The following is a 20,547-nucleotide window of genomic DNA, read 5'->3' as shown; positions in this document are numbered from 1 at the left end:
GAGGGAGTGCACTCACCTTCAGCTTAATAGTATAAGTTCAGCTCCCAGGCCAACCACAAATTGTCACCCTGATATTTGGCAGGCAGGGCATTGCATCATCGAGCCTGCTGTCCATCAGATGGGAAGTTAAGCTGAGGATGTCTGCCAGCATTGGTTGGAAGATGGAAAAGATACATCGAGATCTTTTTTCGATATAAGGGTCTCAGCTCATGAAGAAGCTATATCGCAGGCTGAGACTATCAAAGGGTATGGATGGACACATTCAGTACAAGAAGGAATAACCAAACAGAGTAACAATGGCCCAGGGAGAAACAAAATAGGAAAGCATTCGTGAGTGGAGAATAGAATGTGGATGTGCATGGGTGAGTGCATGAGGTAGTAATGGGTTTCACTTTTAAACGACTGAAGTCAGGATAAGATGATGGATACAGGGAGCCAATTTCAAAATTTTGGGAATAAGGGGTGGATACATGTCGGAGGGCAACCAGCTTGGACTTGGGAGGGTGAGAAGATGAGGGTTTTTAAGAGGAACCCATGCAACAAGGGGTGGCTTGGGGGAGGGCAGAGGTAGTAGAGGGCAGGAGGAGCAAGGTCATAAGTACGTTATATATCGAAATATAACAGGAAGAATACCCATCCCGAGTGACAGGAAAAGCTGGCAAAAGTATCCATCCCCAGTGACGGGAAAAGTTTAAGTTAATCTTTCAATTTAATTGCTATTTCATGGACTTTGAAAAGGTCAATTGTGTTGCACTTTTGGTTTCGCTCAGAACCAAAGATTAGAGCTATTTATACTACCCACTGAAAAATGGTGGTGCAGCATAGGGTGGCGGGGTTGGACTTGTCATAAAAGAGGGCAAAATATCCTGGTTGCAAAATAAGATTTTGGCATCAACATTACTCATGCCTGTCATTTGCAAAGTCAATGTTGAGCTTTTCAAATGCAGCACGAGAAGCAGCCGCCGGAAACGGGAGACAGACGAATGCATGGACAGACACCACGGTTCACAACATGTAATACATGATTTCCCTTCCAAGGAACTTCAACACAGAAAGAGACCATTCGGCTCATGAAACCTGTACAATGATTGTCAACTGATGACTTTTGTATACAGTCAATGCTCGTGAAAGAGCTGGAACACTAAATGGATCAGGATGCAACAGGACAAAAGGAACAGTGGTGAGGTTGGGGGATGAGTAGACACTAGACACTAACGGTGGAGTTGAAGGACAAAATGGAGGGAGAATTGGACAAACATTGTGGTAGGGAGGAAAGGGGTGGACAAGATGGATACAGAAGGAGACTTCTTTCTTTCCCTCTCCCCTCCTTCTCCCCTCTTCCCTCCCCCTGTCTCTTACCCTCTCCCTACTCCCTCCCCTCTCTCCCAACCTCAACATGCTGCGAATGAAGGCCCGAGTTTTGGCGACTCCCTTTTTACCAAATTCTGCCCACATAGAACATACGCACATTCATGAATCGTGAAATATATATATATATATATATATATATATATATATATATATATATATATATATATATATATATATATATATATATATATATATATATATATATATATATACATATATACACACACACACATGTACAGTTGTGATTGTACATGCACATTAATTTGTGATTATACACATATTATTCGTGACGTATTATACATATTATCTACAAGCAAATACAACCCATCTCTTCGCTGACGAGAATATTAAGATGGGGTGGTGGGGGGGAGGGGAGGGGTGGGGGAGCGAGGAGGATGGGGGAGTTAGGAAGGGGAGGGGTGGAGAGTGAGAAAGGAGGGGGTGAGAATGGGGGCAACAGTGAGAAAGGGGGGAGGGAGGCCTCACCACACATCACGATACACTCTGGTAGGGTAGGGGGAGAGCAAAAAAAAGGGGGGGGTGAGAAAGGAGCGAGAGAGCGAGAAAGTGGGAGTGAGAAATGGGGTGTGGGGGTGGGAGATGGAGGCCTCACCACATGTCGCTGGAAACTCCGGGAGTGGGGTGGGGGAGGGGCGAGGAGGATGGAGGAAGTGGGGAGGGGAAGGGAAGGGAGTGTTGTGGATATGCGTTTGATAGTGGGACTTGAGTGAAAATGGGGGTAGGAGAGGGATTGTCCCCTTATGTCAGCATTAGTGCAGGATTGAACAAAATTGGATACGTTAAAACAGCACGTTCAAACGGGTCAAACTAAACAACGCCCAGACACCGCGCAAGTACGGGGATGGAGGGCTTTGGGAGGAGGTAAGCATGAGGTAAGGGGAAGGGAGGGAAGGGAATGGCATTTTCCTTCAATCGTTGAAAAAGCTGGGCCAGTGTTCGTGCCTATATTTAATTTACACACAGACGATAAACTCTAGAATCTCTTAACTTGAGACAAATTGCGGAATTAATCCGAGAGTGGACAGAAAGGCAGCGAGAGGGGAGGAAGGGAAGGCAGCATGACAGGAGAGAAGGGAGGGCAACATGAGGGGAGGGGAGGGGAAGGCGGTGTGATGGGAAGAAGGGAAGGCAGTGTGATGGGAGGAAGGGAAGGCAGTGTGAGGGGAGGAAGGGAAGGCAGCGTGAAGGGAGGGAAGCAAAGAGAGCATGACAGGAGAGAAGGGAGGGCAACATGAGGGGAGGGGAGGGGAAGGCAGCATCAGGGGAGGGGAAAACAGCATGAGGGGAAAGGAAGGCAGCATGAGGGGAAGGGAAGGCAGTGTAAGGGGAGAGTAGGCAGCATTCAAGGATATTACTGGGGAGATAAAACACGCCCAAACAGCAATGTTTTCTTGAGAGTAATTGCAGACTTGATATGAGCAGCAGTTCTGAATGCTTCACAAAAAGCTTTAATTTGTCAAATTCACACATTCTTTGACACCCTCTGGAGAGTTGTATGGTGGTGAAGGGGGTGTGGGAGGAGAATAGCATGAGGGATGGGAAGGGAAGGCAGCATAAGTGGAAGGGAAGGCAATGTGAGTGGAATGGAAGGAAGCATGAGCAGAGGGGAAGGCAACATGAGGGGAGAGGAGGGGAGAAGGCTGCATGAGGGAAAGGGAAGGCAGCCTAAAACGAAGGCAGCATGAGGGGAGGGGAGAAAGCAGCGTGAGGGAAAGGCAGCATGATGCAAAGGCAGCATAAGGGGAATGGAAGAACATGTAAAGGGAAGGGAAGGCAGCGTAAGGGGAAGGTAAGGCAGCATAAAGGCATGGGAAGGAATCATGAGGGTTAAGGGAATGGAAGGCAGTGTAAGGGGAATGGAAGGCAGTGTAATGGGAATGCAAGGCAGCATAAGATGAAGGGAAGGAAGCATGAGGGCAGGAAAGTCAGCATACCAGTGCATTATCGGGGCAATAAAATGTGCCCAAACAGCAACATTTTCTTTTTAACTGCCATGTTGTATATAAAACCAGGCATTTAAAAATAGGACCACTGGACCTGAAGCTTATCTGGGCCCTGGCCTAATGTTGTTACCCAAATTTCATAGCATTCTGACTGGTGGATCTGCAGAGGAAGTTTTTTGAAGGAATGTCCGTGATTTTCCAAACCATTTACTCAGTCCGCGATTTTGACATATTTCTGATCATGTGATCGGCATGACCTCCACAATTTAACATCATGACGCTGTCTAATGATGTCACCCAAATTTGGAGGCATTCTGACTTGTGGATCTGGAGAAGATTTTTAAGGAATTAATGTGATTTTTCCCAAAAGTTGATGAAGTCGGCCATTTTACCTCACTTCCAGTCACGTGATTGGCATGACTTTGGAAATTTAACATCCCGACGCTGGCCTAATATTGTAAGCCAAATTTGGAAGCATTCTGACTGGTAAATCAGGAGAAGAAGACTGTGGAAGGAATTTGCAGGACCGCCATTTTGATATACTTCTGCTAACGTGATCAGCATCGCCTCTGCAATTTAACATCAGGACCTTGTCTTTATGTTGTGACCCAAATTTAGTAGCATTCTGACTGGTGGGTCTAGCGAAGATTTTTTGAAGAAATTTAATACATCTGCCATTTTGATAGACTTAAAGTCATGTGACTGGAATGAACTTTGCAATTGCTGTTCACAGTCAGGAGAGGAACGTTTCTGTAAAATTTCAGCTGGATCGGCCCAGCAGTTTGGCCGGAGAGGTCAAAATGGGAGACAGACTGACGGATGGATGGACATACGGATGGAGTACGATGTCAGGTCAGGTGTGGGAGCATGGACCGGAGAAGCACGTCGCTGTGTCCACTTTCTGCTGGTACTCCAGGAAGCCTTTGTCTGTCTATCCCCATCTCCTTGAGATGCTAATGAACCTGCTGCAACCACTTGTCACGTGATTGGCCCATTGTCCTCCTCCACTCACGAGGGTCCCTCTCTGAGAGAATCTGGTGAGCAGGATCAGCATCAGGGAAACGAGCCACATGTCCAGACAGCCACAGCTGATGCTCATGGACAATCCAGGTAACAAATCTTATTTGAGTCTCTCTCAGCAACCTCTCGTTGGATGCAAAGTCCGACCAGCGATATCCAAGGATTCTCTGAAGAGACCTTGTACCAAAGGAGTTAAGTCTCGGTCGAAGATCCCTGGTCAGAGTGCAAATCTCACATCTGTGGAGCAAGAGTGGAAGCACCAAGGACCTGAAGACTCGGACTTTCATCGTCCTGCAGAGGTACCGGCAGTGCCACACCCCATGATTCAGTGAAGCCACGACTCCCCAGGCCCGACCCAGACGTCTATTGACCACTGGCTCACAGCCAGCAGAGACATGAATATCACTGCCAAGGCAAGTGAATCTCTCCGTGACCTTAACATCCTTACCACAAACGTGTACAGACAAGATGGCGGCATCAAAGATATTGTTGCGGATTTCGCGCCCGCCGGCGTGCTGACGGCCACGCAACTCGAATCGCGGCACGTCGCCCACCAGACGGACAATCCAGTCGTGACCCTCTCGGACCAACGCCGGGAACCAGTCACGGGTGGACCTTTCGGTCTCACCGCGATCGAGCCAATCAGCCCCCGCGTGGGATAGGGTTGCTCGCCAAATTCGACCTACCTAAGTACCCACGCGGAGGGTAGACCGGGCGATCGCACCTCGCCGCAGGTCGACTTCGGACACGGGCCACTTAAGCGACCCGTTCCGTACTATCAGAATAACCGAGCGGTGTTATCGTCGACCTCGACGGTTCGATTAATTATCGGGCGTACTCAGCCCACTACCAACCCTTTACGTGAAGCAAGATGAGGATTCAATGGGAGAAAAAGACGAAGCGAAGCGGGAGAACAGTTCAACAATAAATCACATTTATTCGCGGCACACGGGAAGCACACAAATACAATTCCACCAAATGCACACAAAAAAAAGAAAACACAATTCCATTTACACAAAAAGCAAATATAAAAGCGAAACACAATGCAGAGCTAATACCGACTACCGAGCACACGGCAACACTTATACAATTCTACTTCACAGACGGCGCCGACAACACATACCCAAAACCAAGGAAAAGAAATACCCTCAAGAATGAGGCGGGCCTGAGGCCGAGACCGGGTCGCGCCTACCCGTCTGGTGATGAGACGCGGAGCGGCGATGGCGCCTCACTCCGCGGGCCTCGCGGACAGTGTCTGGCAGGGGGTGGGAAAGGGGGCCCCCTTGGTCGCACTATCTCAGCGCGGGGGGAAACAGGAGGGGGTTGTTGATGCTCGGGGTATAGAGGATCTTTATTACCCCTGGTGTGCGTCTCCACCTCGGCCAGGACGCGCTGCCGGCCTCCCTCGGGCGTGCAGCTCCTGGCACCGACGCGAGCACCCCCTCGTCTGCCTTCGCCGCTGCCGCCTCTCCGCCTCTGGACTCTCCACCCTGGACTCTTCTTTGGGCTCTCCTCGTTCGACTCTCTTCAGCTTCTCCAGCTACTGCAGGCTTCGGGCTCCAGACTTCCACACTTCCACACTTCCACACGGCTCTGACTGACGAACACCGTCCTTTTATCCCCCCGTAGCTTCGCCTTTGACCCCCTTCCTTTGACCTTTCACCTCGCTCCCCATTGGCCCGAGAAAAAGTGGGCGTGAAGGCTTCTTGATCCACAAATTTGCATATATCGATCGTTCTGGAGGCGGGGCCAAATCGCCCCTCGCTCACCGATTGGACGGCAAAAAGTGGGCGTGTGTCGTTTTTGATCCGTTTTTGAAGCACAAAATCCGTGATTTTGTACACGCTGTTCAACGTGCGCCCTGCACGAGTCCAACACCGGTACCCACAGCGGGGCAAGAACGGTGGCGATGCTACGGTTGCGAGTTGTGACGGGAAGGTCGTGGCGGTTGTGGTGAAGCGGCGTTGTGGTTGGTGGTTGATGTGATTGTGGTGGTAATCATGGCGGTTGGTCCAAAATAAATATAGTAAAAGAAAAACGGCTATCCTGAAGAGTCGCAGCTCGCATAAATGACATGTATTCCCACTAGACAACGGGTTTGGGCCTAACTACACATGCACTTACCGAGATACCTCACCTAAGGGACCTGAATGGTGGTTTGCGAATTTGGTAACCACAACACTACCCCCTTCCCTTTTTACAGACTCGTCCCGAGTCGTCAAATTTTCGTGTGCCATCATGTGTAGTTTTCCCCTAGTACATTTTACCTACGGATCCCTGAGTGCGACATTCATGGTATTCGTGTCCCCAAAATAAATAACCTGAGGGCTGCGTAACTATCTAAACAAACTCACTCACACGGACGACTTAAATAAAATTGCCGGCGCTAAGACATACATGCCGGGGGCGCACTCATATGTACAGTACATCGTAACCTTAACTTACAAATTTTACACTAAACCATGGCCCAGGATCATTGAACTCTGCAAAAAGAAAGCAGTTAGCAGGGAGCCAGGCTGCCCACATGCAGTCTCTGGCTCAAACAATGCAGGCGACAGGGAACGTGGCTGGCTGCTCACACGCAGTCCAAGGCCTTCCCTTTTGAACTGAACGCAGTGAACCACAACGGTGCTTGGGCTGCACAACGCAGTCTCCGTGCCAGCTCAAGTAGCACACGCAATGAGCACAACGAATGGATGCATGAACGGTTTGAACTGAATGCAGTGAACCACAACGGTGCATGGGCTGCACAAACGCAGTCTCCGTGCCAGCTCAAGTGGCACACGCAATGAGCACAACGAATGGATGCATGGACACAAACACGGTGCACGGGCCGCCACTGCAGGCCCGTGTTGTAGCTGCCAACAGGGCAGTTCTTGCAGCTTGCAAACTGTTGCCTTGATCCTGGCGCACATGGAAATGAACAGGGGGGGGCAAAGCAAAAATTGAACGGGGCTGGTGCACATGGGCAGTGGGCATGGCATGGCAAAGGTGAGCAGGCAAACACAGCCCGCAGAAGAAGGCCGCTGCAGGCAAACACAGCCGGCAGATGAACTGGCCGGCACAGGCCTTGAAGCAACACACGGCCAGCTGATGAAGTTGGCCGGCCTCCGCCTTGAAGCAAAACACGGCCAGCCGATGAAGTTGGCCAGCCTTTGCCGTTCAATGGAGGTTGGTGGAGGGAGTGCGGTGGTGCTGGCCACTTGGAAGGCGGGCTCGGACCTACCTACCTGTCTCCCTCCCACCTATCGCCTTTGCCTGTCACTGTACATACCCACTCCCTTAATTTGTCAAACCCCAATTTAGCCCCAACTTATTTTTTTGTTGTTTTTATTTTTACTTCCCCACTATAAATCGTCCCCTAACCCCCTTTATCGTCCTTGTTCGGCTAACCTATCCTGTCACCTAGCCTACTCCCAACCCTACTCCCAACCTCACCTAAGGGACCTGAATGGTGGTTTGCGAATTTGGTAACCACAACAATATCATTGAAAGCCTGGATCTTAGTTTTGACCCAGGAAGCCCCCAATCCTTGTGGCTCCGTCTCCTCATGGATTCGGCATGGATGCCACAGATCCCAGGAGCTTGACCCCATTTCAAGCCTTCACCGCAGCCTGTGTTTCCACAAATGAAGGTGGATCACAATTGATTGAAAGGTGAGCAACAGGGATAGTAACACCCCTGACATCCAACTTGACAGCTGGTGGATCAGCCTGGTACAGCCGCCCAAAGTAACCAGCCCAGCAGGCCTTCACTTCAGAATCCTGTCAAGAGCCCACCACCCTCTGCAATAACTGAAGTGCACTGAGCAACAGGCTTGGTGGAACGCAATGTACAGATTCTCCTGAAATCAAGATGAGAATCACTTGACCACAGGCGATGCTATACCCCCTCACAGATTCCTCGCATATAGGCCTCCTTGTCTTCCCTCAGTGCATGTACAGATTTACGCTTCAACTCCCTGAACAGCTCAGCTCTGCCATTAAGCCTGGCCCTGCGACTCTGGTCAAAGGTATCCAAAGTCCCTTGAGAGATAAAATTCTCTCGCTTGACAGTGAGTTGCGAGACATCCACCAGCAACATCAAGGATGGTGGATTTGAAGGCACTCTAAAATTCTTCAGGATTTCCCAGAGCAGGCAGTCCCCAAAATCCCCACTCACTCTATCTGCAAACTCCTCAGCTACCCTCTCATCGTTGAACTTGCCAACATTCAGCAGAGGCTTGGATGGTACCATTCTCTTGGATTTGTGCTGCAACCTCAGAGTTGCTACATCAAGCCTGTGGTCAGTATTGAGGAACTGAGCACTCTGGTAGACACTAGTTCTGGAGCATCCTCCATCGATCATAAATGAGCACATGGTCAATCTCCTTTGTCACACCGCCAGCATTGGAATACCAAGTCCAGTGATGAGCCTGTGGGTGCTGAAATCATGAACTAGCCACCTTCACTCTATGACTTCTTGCAAAGTCAAGGAACTTAGTGTTATTCTGGTTCACAGTTTCTGACCCATGGAGACCAACACATGTTTCATAACCATCCCTATCAGTTCCAGTCGATGCATTGAAATCACCCAAGACTGGAAAAGTATCTCACCGAGGGCACTGATCAATCACAGACTCGAGCATGGCATTGAATGCGTCCTTTACGTTGAGATCACTCACCTCGGTCAGAGCATGTCGAAAGACCAGGGAAACGACATCAAAGGAGTGAGGAATCCTTAGTCTCATAATATGCTCGTTCACTGGTGTTGCTTCAATTATCATTGGAGTCAGCTTATTGGACACAGCTTGAGCAACTCCTTGGGCATGCTAACCATCAAAGCAAACACACCAATAGTAGGTGTAACCACCCACCATGATCTCGCCACTATCCGGTCTCCGAACCACAGGGAGTTTTGCAATACCGATATTCAAATGCTTGAGCTCAGATGATAACAGAGACACGTGATCATCCACTCTCTTAGGGATAGGACATTCCAGGCACCACCATTTAATCCACCCAAAGGGAACACCTCAAGTTATCCCAAGGAGACCACCACCTGGTGGACGACATCTCAGCATCACTTCGCCATACACCACGGCAATCTGACCCAGGAAATTTACCCGTGATTTTCCTCTTATCATCAAGGAATGGGGGTCCTGAAGGCTTTGCCCCATCCTGTCATCCAGTGAGCTGTCCTGTGAAGGGCAGCACCACGAGGTATTCCCACGGAGTAGTTTTTATGCCTTTGCTGTATTTAATGTCTCATGCCGGGTACCTTTGCTCGTCTGTAATAAAGAAGCCCACCAACTTACCACAAGCGGAAGAATGATAGTTCCTGGGAATCCTCCTCCTGCATTGAGATTCTATTTGTGTGGAAGGCCTTCTTTTTGATTGCATCAAGTCGTCTTTTGCAAATGTTATACCTCCGCAGCTCAAGGCCGGAGGCATTATGCTTTCGGTTTGTCGGTCTGTGTGTCCATTGTCAGTTTTTTTTGTTGACACAACAACTTGTGAACCACTGTAGAGATGTCAACCAAGAATGGCACAAGTATGGACTGTAATACAAAGATGAACTGATTAGATATTGGATTCAACAGGTCAAAGATCAATAGCTATGCATCCTTTGAAGACCATTTTTCAGACAATAATTCAACTTGGAAGCATCCGATGTTGTCTATCACGTTGTCATGTGATGTTGTCATCTGATGTTCTCCTTCCTCTATCACGCTTTTTCTACAACCTTCAACAACTCTGATGTACCAAAGTTTGTTCACAACATAAAATATCAGGATCTAAGGGGGGTGTAATGGGTTGCCCCCTAAAATATGTATTTGCTTTTTTTTCCTGAAACTACATAAACAATTCCAATGAAACCTGACCACCACCTTCATCACGGGTGATGAAGGTGGTCTTGAAGATTGTACCACCCAAAGATCATCCACGATATTAAACAAATCGGGGTCTCAGGTGGTGTATGGGGGAGGGGCAGTGTTGCCTCCCAAAATATGTAATTTCTTTATTCTCCAAAACTACACCCATAATTTCAATGAAACTTGACCACAACCTTCATCACCCATGATGTACTAAAGTTTGCTCACACTATTTTAAAAAAAATTGGGGTCGAGGGGGATTTACGGGGGGTAGAGTGTTGCCTTCCCAAAATAGGTATTTGCTATAACATTGGGTCATTGGTACATTTTGCTGATTCCATCCCAAGTTGACTTCCTCCTCAGTATCATTATTCAACCAGGTGAGTGCCCAGGGGAATTCCCCATACTTTTTCTGTATTTTTTTTCTTTCCAGGGAAGGGGGGTATGAGAGATTGCTCAAGCTACCTAAAATTCCTGCCAACATCCCTATACCCCTATGTCTCCAATCTTTCTAGGTACCCATCTAATTTCAATTTAAACTTATCTCCTGTTACTGCTGCCACCACCTTTCCAGGGAGACCATTCTGTGCATTAACTACTCTCTGAGTGAAAGATCACTGCCTTACTTCCGTTTTATCTCCCTTCTTTTATCTCAGGCTTTGGCCTCTTGTCCTATCACTGTCTACTTTGCTGAATAATTATTCTCCATTATTTTGGCTGTAGCCTTCATTACCTTAAACATCTCTATCATATCTCCTTGTAACCGCCTCATTCCTCATGTATAAAACCCTGTCTCCTTCAGCTGCTTCTCATAGCTGAGTCGAGCTCGGCTCTGAATAAATCTAGTAGCCCTGTGCAGAACCCTCTCTATGGCATCTATGTCCTTCCGAAGTTGTGGTGACCAAAACTGCACATAATATTCAAGATGTGGCCTCACTAAATTCCTGTGCAATGTTAAGACCACCTCTTTTGATTTAAAATTGCTCCCCCTCCAAATACAACCTAAAACACTATTTGCTTTACCTATAGCTGCCTGGCACTGTGCTGTCTGCTTTCCACCCATATCTTTTACGCCCACCACCCCCCCCCCCAGATCCTTCTCCTGTGTGACACTCTCCAATATTGCCCCTCGCATCATGTAATCTCTATTTTCATTCTTCCACATCCCCAATACCTTACACTTGGTCAGGTTAAATTGCATCTGCCAATATTTTTCCCAATCTATGCAAGAATCAATACTTTCCTGAATCTGATCACCATCCCCTCTGCAATCTACCTCACCTCCAAGCTTTGTGTCATATGCAAATTTGGAATGCCTACTCTTCGCCCCACCACTGCCTGCTCCTGCTGCACCCACAACACTGCATACACTCTCACCACTTCCTTCTCCCGCTGCACCGTTACCACTGCCTGCTTCCACTGCAGCCTCACCACTGCCAATATCCTTAGCAACCTCATTCCACAACCATAACTAAAGGCCCAGTCACACCTTGACGTTTTAGCCAGCAATGGCAACGTATCAAAATGTATGTAAAACGCTGGCTTACGCTGAACTTTTGATGTTTTTTTTTTAAAGATTCGGATGTATTCATAACGTGTTGGTCATATGCAAAACATATTAGTAACGGACACAGAACGTTTTGTTGTCTTATAGATAACTTATATCAACGAATGCTTAGCCTGTTGTCAGCGTTCACAACCTATGCCCAACGATCGTCTAACTTATGCATAGCGCGCTGCACATATCGCCGACGATCACGTGGCGTAGCCTATTAAAAGGCTGACGCACAACGATTCAAATCATAACCGCCGGAGAAATGGAAGTGTCAACATCGCAGTCACACCTTGGCGATCTTGTCAGCGTATGCCGACCTCTGAAAAATGCGTCTAAAACGCTGGCGCACGTCGAATACGGTATGGGTAAGTTTGGTATACGTGAATAGAACGCTAAAGTATGCTATTATACGTTGTAGTAAGTGGAGTACGTCTTGTAATTGTAAACGTGTTAATTTTACGACGTACTTGCCGTATGCCTCACACGTTCCGCGTGCGATGGGAATAAGTTGTACGAACGATATGCGATCGTTGACGCACGTCGACAAAAGTTACTTGTAAGTTACTCATAAGTCGAAACACGTCGAGGTAATGGTTAGCGTGAGTGTTCCAGACTCCCTGTTTTTTATTTTTATTTTTCTTCGGTTTGTGCGGTTATAATATAATATAATTAATAGGCTGCCGCTCAACGATTTAAATCATAACCGCACTAGAAATGGAAGTGTCAACATCACCGTCATACCGAAGAAAAAAAAAATTCCCCCGAGCGGGAATGCTGGTCATCTCTGCCAGAGGTCGACAAAATCAAAATTAAATTAGGGGCATCTATAATCGAAAGGTGAATTTCAGGTCGAATTCGCTTTATTTCAGTGTCGATCAAGTCGTATCTCGGCCACAGAGTAGAGGAGCGCGATGACGTCAGCACGCACACGCAAAACCTTTACGTGACTCAACGACGCGTCTGTTCTCGCGCGTGGTGTCATGTGACGAGCCGTGACGCAGCTGACGAAATATTTTTATACAATCATAAAACGTCTCTTTTGCACCGGAATTTTCACAGAGACCTGTAAAGCGTGTTCTAAAACCCTCCAAAATGTAAACATTAATCTCCCAGACCCCAACAGGAAGCATTCCCTTGAGGAGACACTTCTAGGCTTCATCCCATGCCTGCCAGAATCCACGGCATCTCGGCACCCAAACCCACCCACCCAACACATTCGATGAATTTCCCTCATTAAAGGTGAATTTCAGGTCGAATTCGCTTTATTTCAGTGTTGATCAACCTTATGCAGTGCGAAAGGTGGAAGCATAATTGAATTTGAAGTTAAAATCAGCGCGGGAGACCGTGTTGAGGTCTCCGGCACACCACGAGGCGGATAAAAACTATAAAATCGGAAAGAGAGCAGATTTCAAAAAAATGGCTCGTGTTATTCTAGATAATAGTCCATAGCATCTGAATCACCAATAACTTTTCATCTCTCTTGATAAATGAGGGAGGAGATACGATTTGAAATCGACGATTTTCGCAAATTTGACAGCCTCGTGACGTTGACCTCGACCTTGGATGACCTTGAAAGTTATATCGTTGTGCATGTCTCATCGACCTCTATCGATTCCACTATTGGTTATTTGTCTCCACTCGGTTTGATTGTGGACGGACGGGCGGACAGACTTCAAGACTGGCTTTATTAGGTCATCTCTACTGAGACGTAGAGATGACCTAAAAAAACCAGGGAGTTTGGAACACTGACGCTAACCATTACCTTGACGTGTTTCGACTTATGAGTAATTTACAAGCAACGTGTGTCGACGTGTGTCAACGATCGCGTAACGTGCCTACAACACATTACTCATAGGTTAAGGCCCGGTCACACCTTGACGTTTTAGCCAGCGATGGCAACGTATTAAAATGTATCTAAAATGCTGGCTTACGTTGAACTTTTGATGTTTTTTTTTTAAAGATTCGGACGTATTCATAGCGACTTCGTCTTATGTATAACGCATTGGTAACGGACACAGAACGTTTCGTTGTGTTTTAGATAACTTATACCAACGAATGCTGAACCTGTTGTCGGCCTACACAACCGATGCCCAACGATAGTCTAACTTCGGCATAGCGCGTTGCACGCATCGCCGACGATGTCGTGACGTAGCCTATTAAAAGGCTGATGCACAACGATTCGAATCATAACTGCCGTAGAAATGGAAGTGTCAACATCGCGGTCACACCTTGGCGATCTTGCCAGCGTATGCCGACCTAAGAAAAATGTGTCTAAAACGTTGGGGCACGTCGAATACGGTATGAGTAAGTTTGGTATACGTGAGTAGAACGATAAAGTACGCTATCATACGTCGTAGTAAGTAGAGTATGTCAAGAAATTTTAAACATGTTCAAAATTTTACGACGTACTCGGCGTGTGACACACGTTCCGCATGCGATGGGGATAAGTTGTACACACGTCCACAAAGGCTACTTATAAGCTACTCATAAGTCGAAACACGTCGCGGTAATGTCTTTTTTACGCGAAACTTATTTCTAACTTATGTTTGACGTGCTTTGAACCAATTCTTTACGTAGTCCCATCACACATCGACGTATGTAGACGTATTCCAATGACGTCTTCTGGTCGACAAAAAAAAAAAATTAACGTGTTTCTAGCTTACAACTGCCATATAAAGACGTGTTCCCAGCGGTTTTGGGAATTGGTATATAAAAATGCTGCTCATAAAAGGGGAACCCAACAGTGTTTTCGAGTCCTTTTTGAGTCGATGTCCATGTCAGCAGTAACAGTAACATTATCAGTATCAGTATCAGTATTAGTATTAGTATTAGTAGTAGTTTGTTCATGTTGGCAGTAGTAGGTGAGTGTGAGGGGGAGGGTGTGGGTTATGATGGATCGTCCTTGCGTTTAACGATTTAAATGATAAACTCAACGATTTTAATGGCTGCAACTCCACTATTGAAAGTCGGCGCTTGCGCTCAACAATTCGATTTTTTTACACTCAACGACTTTTAAACGGTACCACTCAGCTATTTTCATTGTTTACAATGAACGATTTAAATTGCTGTCACTCGCCTTTGTTTTTTGACGCTGGGGTTTGGAAATTTGAAGCGTTTCTTCTGAACGTGTTAAAACGCTCAAACTCGACTATTTTAAATAGACGCTGCCGATGGACAATTGGAATCATAGCCAAGCTAGACATCGAAGTGTGAACATCCTCGTCATGCCGAAGAAAAGTTTGAAGAATGCTGCAAATAAGTGTCCTGGCCGTGGCCGTGGACGCTGATGCAAGGACGATCCATTATACCGACGTCTTTCAGCCTATTAGTAACTTAAAAGTAACGTCTGTCGACGTGTGGCAACGATCGCGTTACGTGCCAACAACACGTTAATCATAGGTTAGAAATAAGTTTCGGGTACGCTAAACATTACCTCGGCGTGTCTCAACTTATGATTAACTTACAAGTAGCATGTGTTGACGTCTGTCAACGATCGCAGACCATGAATACAACTTATGGCCAGCGTAGCGGAACGTGTGAGTCATACGCCGGCATACGTCGTGAAATTTCAAGCATGAAAAAATTTGAGGACAACCAAAAAGTACAACGTTTAAAGCCAACGTACAACGACGTATGGCAGTGTTTTTCAGCGTGCTCTCAATGTTATCAAAACTTACCCATAACGTATTCAACGTGTGCCAGCGTTTTAGAAAAAAAATTCAAAAATCGGCATACGTTGGCTAAAACGTCAAGGTGTGACCGGGCCTTTACAAATAAGTTTCGCGTACGCTAAACATTACCTCGAGGTGTTTCGACTTATGATAAACCTACAAGTAACGTGTGTCAACGATCACATAACGTGCCTACAACTTATGGCCAGCGTAGCGGAACGTGTGAGTCATGCGCTGGCATAAGTCGTAAAATTTCAAGCATGCTAAAATTTGAGGACAACCGCAAAGTACAACGATGAAAGCCAGCGTACTACGACGTATGGTAGTGTTTTTCAGTGTGCTCTCAATGTTTCCAAAACTTACCCATAACGTATTCGACGTGTGCCAGCGTTTTTTGACAATTTTTTCAAAAATCGGCATAAGCTGGCTAAAACGTCAAGGTGTGACTGGGCCTTAACTATTATCTACAAATTTCTCACATTCTGCTACTTGCTGCAATTTATCTCTCTGTTCCTTCAACCTTGTAATAACTATCCTCAAGGGGCCCTATTATATTTCTTCACACTTCCTACAACAGTGAGTACCCTCTGCTTCTCCTATTCTTGATATGGCCCACATGAAGTATCTATCACATGTTATGCACTATTCTTCCTTTCTCCTTTGCACTCTATTAATACCCTTTTTCCGCACTATATTCCCAAGACCCAACTGACTTTAATGCTAAACTGAAACACAAGCCCTCACCTTGCTTCTTTCCATAAAGTCGTACAAATACCCGCTAAACTGTTTCAAACACAACTACAACCTTTATAGATACAAAACCCACAACCCCTGACACAAATCTTGATATGAAATATGCAAAACAACACACAAAAAATGCTTATCTTGTTTTGGCCTTGGAGCTTCAGAAGAAGTGATGATGTGATGTGATGTGATGTCGCCAATCAGAAGTGATGTCGCCCAAAAAACAAACAAAAAACTAAACATATAAATTCATAAAGTTCATTTGTCTGAGCCCTCTATTGCATGAGCCCCCCCCCCCCAGTGGATTGTGTTCCTGGTTCTGCAGTGCCTGTTAGAGGGTACCGTTGGATTCAGTATTTCCAAAGGTTGGCCTCCAGAAAGCCAGGCATGAACTTGGGTGAAGCACACCAGGAAGCTGCCTCATAATTTAGCACATCATCCCGAATCCCCTTCTCTGTTTGTTCATGATTGGAGCCACACTGAGCACCAAGTTCCAGGAGGCCCTTCTGAGGCCACTAGTTTGCTCTGTCACCTGTCAGTGCCATCTGGGACGCTCTTCGTTTGTCTGTAAAGCTCTCTGAATCTCCTCACCCCTCTTTATTTTACTGTGGGCCAATCACATTCAGTACCCCCATCCTGATTGTATTTCCCCATCTTCTTTCTTTGCTTTTTCATCAAGGGGGTCCCTCTTGTTTTTTGGATTTGACCCTTCCTTTTGGTGTTATAGATATCCATCGAACGCATTTGCATCGATTTTCATTTTCTAGTTTGGGATTGTCATGGCACCCTTATCAAATTTCAAATTCCTGCCAAAACTTACAGGGAGCAAAAGTTGCATTTCCAAAAATGATGTAAACAACAGACAAGTGATGCACATCAATGAACAAATGAATGTACCACATTGATCTGCATCGACACAAACCTCTGCAAAATACTGCACACAAAAATACTGCACTATGTTACAAATACAAAATACTGCACTTTGTTATATTCTGCATAAAGCATAATACCATACTATGAGGAGTCATCAACATATTATGTATGCAAAAGCATGATCTTGTCCACCCTTTGCCTTGTTTCCTCTTTACCCCATCTCCCATCTTTTCTAAATCTTTCCTCTTTTTATCCATGTCCTCGCCAACTCCTTTACCCTCATCAAATTTTACTCTCCTCTCCCCCTTCTGTTCATTTTCTCACTTTTTGTTTTCTCAATTTGCCTCCCCCCCATCCCCCTCCCATCATGGATACATCATGTGTAGTGGGATATTTATGCCAAGTGTTTTTCCAGTTATTTGAATCTCACTCACCGCTCACTATTCGAATCTCAACAGGTGAGAGAGTAGTTCAAACAAATGCAAGAATATTTCTTCACAATCATAGGAATAATTAAGCCTGGTGTTGGCTTAGTGGTTAGGGTGGCGGCTTGGGACCCGAAGGTCCTGAGTTCAAGCCCCGTTGGTTGCTGAATTAACACCAGGGGGTTGACTCAGCCTGTCATCCTTCCGAGGTCGGCGAAATGAGTACCAGTGTACTGGTCCCGGTGTATGCCCTGGTTAGAATAGGTGTACCATATCCCTGTGTCGTAAGAGGCGACCAGGGTTGGTGGCAGGAAGGGCATCTGGCCATAAAACATTTCCTCAAGAAAAAGCCAACCCCTGCACAGCAGGGAAAAATGGCTGTAAAAACGGTCATTTTTTTTTTTTAATCATAGCAATAATTGGTTATACAGTATAGCAATTCATCATTTTAACTTTTCTTGAAACCATGAGATGCCATTCAAATGTGTTTGTTGGGGGGGGGGGGGGGATGAGGCTTCTATGAGAAGTATGGTTAAAAAAAAAGTATAGTTACTTCTTGCAATTCTTAAAACTTTTAAGAAAAAAAAGCTTCATTTTTCTTTTTGCCTTCTTGAACATTATGGGCCAATTATTTGTCTGTGATGTTCGGGGAATTAAATGAGCTCAAGATGGATGCTCCGATCTCATGCCAACAAAATATTTGCAAAAGATAAACTTTACTAAAAGGGGCAAATATTCTTAGTTTTGCTTTTTCATGTTCTGTAATATTCTGGACTTAAAGAAAACCAGAACAATCCTATCCATGTATGATTGTGAAAAACAATTACTATTCAGCAAAACCAGGAAAACTGACTGTCTTATAAGAGGGAATATCTCCGTGATATACTTAAAATGTATGCCTTGTTGGAACCAGTTTGCATATTGCTTTTTCTAAAACATCCATTAGCCACCAACTTCCTTTTAAGTGGAATTTTATAGTCTCTTAATTTGAAATGTTAAGAAGACTCTGACGAATAATTGGCTGATAGAAATAAGCTTGAGGTAATACCATCTGACAGGTTTTATTGCTAGGCCTGGCGAGTCCCCAGAGCTAATGGTCCTATATTGTATACGTGCTATAAACCTCACTGAAACCATCCTTGGCTAATAGCATTGAAATTATTCAACTGATCTCAATGTCATTGACTCGGTGTGTTATTCTCTCTAAATGGAATAGACATTATGGTTCAACCCAACGTCTTAACCCATGCCTGTTTCCACGGACGTATGAAAAGTCTGAACAGTAAGTCAATGCTCAATTACAGGTATGTATATCACATGTTGCAGGTTCGCATGACGAAGACCCAAGATTCCCCAAACTGTTGTGGCCACCTCCTATGCTGTGCTCTGACTGTCATGAGGAGCAGGAAGGACTGCATGCATGGAAGCATCACCAAGTTTTGGCATTTCTTAAGATGCACTTTAACATGGCCAACATCGAGGGTGCATACCTAGAACCTGAGCCCATTCTAAATGAAAATAAATGGACCCAACAGCAGCAAGATGGTTATGGAATGAATGTAGGCTCAATACCTCATCATCACCTTGGGATTACCCTCACTTATCATTCACAATTGAAAGATATGGAGGAAGAAACGAAGCCACGACATGCCGATGAAGAATTTGGGTGGAGAGTCCAAAGTAAGGCCCAAGAAGAGGATGAAGTGAGCAAGCCCACCATCTTTCGGCAAACTGTTGAGACTATCGTGGACCTAGATTTGTTTGAGGAACAAGAGTTTCATGTGAATTTACTTCGGCACAGGACTCGCAATACCGCAAGAAGTAGAAGACCCTCTCAAGCAGACAAAATGCATGAAGCACAGCTTGCAGGAAAGAAATTGAATGTCGTGCAGCATAATAAACAATGGCTGCCTTCTTTTGAGGTGTACAGATTCTCAGGGTTGGATAAAAGTCTCTGTGCTGGTCTCTATCTCTGCTCTTGTGCTTGCATCCTCCTACTGTTTTTTACATTTTATCATAGGATGTACTACAGGAGACGCTGTCACCTACGGTTCGTGAGATATTAAGGGAAGGAAAATAATTGAACTCCGCTTACTCATAATGGCCTGAAATACTTGCAGTGATGATATTGTCTTTCCACTGGTCATCAGAAAGTAAAATTTATATTGATATGAGATGTGACCTCTTCGTTAATGTGGTGTCGAAGCTGTAGCGACTTGACCAATAACAAGGAATTAAACATTTGATGAGGACAGTTTCCCTGGATATTGTGTACGTTTAAATATTTTGTGACTACTACTTTAATGCTTTTCCTCATTACTGGCACCTTTTACTGCTGGTTTTCTGCATATTGTTCTTGAAGATCACTTTTTCTTTTTCCTTCATATTTCTATCAGGCAATGAACTTGGCTTTTGTCTGAGGTCATTACATACATGCATCCATATACTGAATGTACATACAGGGAAATCTTGAAGTATCAAGTGAACTTTACAGTTCTCAGTCTATCAATGACTGCTGCATGATGCTCTGACCCAGCTACTGCAATTTCTTTGATTTTATAGTTTCTTGCATTGGAGGTGATTCTTTGCATGTCTGGGAGAACCAGAGATGCACATAAGACACAATTTTCATGTTTGTAAATCTATTTTGTGGCATATTTACATTTCTCAATGCCAAACAGTCAACCCATGATGAGATCTACTTCCTCAATCAGCCACTGATATTCCACTGATCTGAAATTGAAGGAAAATCAAAGTCAGAATCTCATACCAGAAGCTATTTTTCAAGCATACGTATATTATGTTATGGATGAATAAATTAATTGAGATTTCTGTTTCAATAATTTACAAGGATTTACAAGGAACTTTAATGCAGGAGGCCATTAGGCCCATCAATGCTGCACAATTGTGCCAACATCTTAGTACTCCCCCATCCCCATTACTTCCAGAAACCTATCTGACTCAATTTAAAAACGATCCGATTTTAAAACTAGTTACTACCCTTGCAGGGAGACCATGACATCCATTCACCACTTTGAGTGAAAGAGCACTGTCTTATAATTATCTGAAC

General features: G+C 45.4%; 1 protein-coding gene across 3 annotated transcripts in view; it reads left to right on the top strand.

Annotated features, from left to right (window-relative positions):
* The window catches only part of LOC147026323 (sulfhydryl oxidase 1-like), a 143,421-nt gene extending 123,687 nt beyond the window's left edge, over window positions 1-19,734 (top strand). For 2 of the 3 annotated variants that reach the window (XM_085881621.1, XM_085881622.1), the window contains exon 12: window positions 18,804-19,734. In XM_085881621.1, coding sequence (XP_085737747.1) covers window positions 18,804-19,543 — 740 coding nt within the window. In that variant the 3' untranslated portion in view covers window positions 19,544-19,734. The remainder of the gene's footprint in view (window positions 1-18,803) is intronic. The other variant, XM_085881623.1, reaches the window with a different exon arrangement.
* Window positions 19,735-20,547: the final 813 nt, after the last annotated feature.

The sequence above is a fragment of the Eptatretus burgeri genome, chromosome 5, assembly GCF_056783735.1.
Source record: "Eptatretus burgeri isolate ZD-2024b chromosome 5, Ebu_testis_v1, whole genome shotgun sequence".
Lineage (NCBI taxonomy): Eukaryota > Metazoa > Chordata > Myxini > Myxiniformes > Myxinidae > Eptatretus > Eptatretus burgeri.
This window is presented reverse-complemented; position numbering and strand designations above follow the sequence as displayed.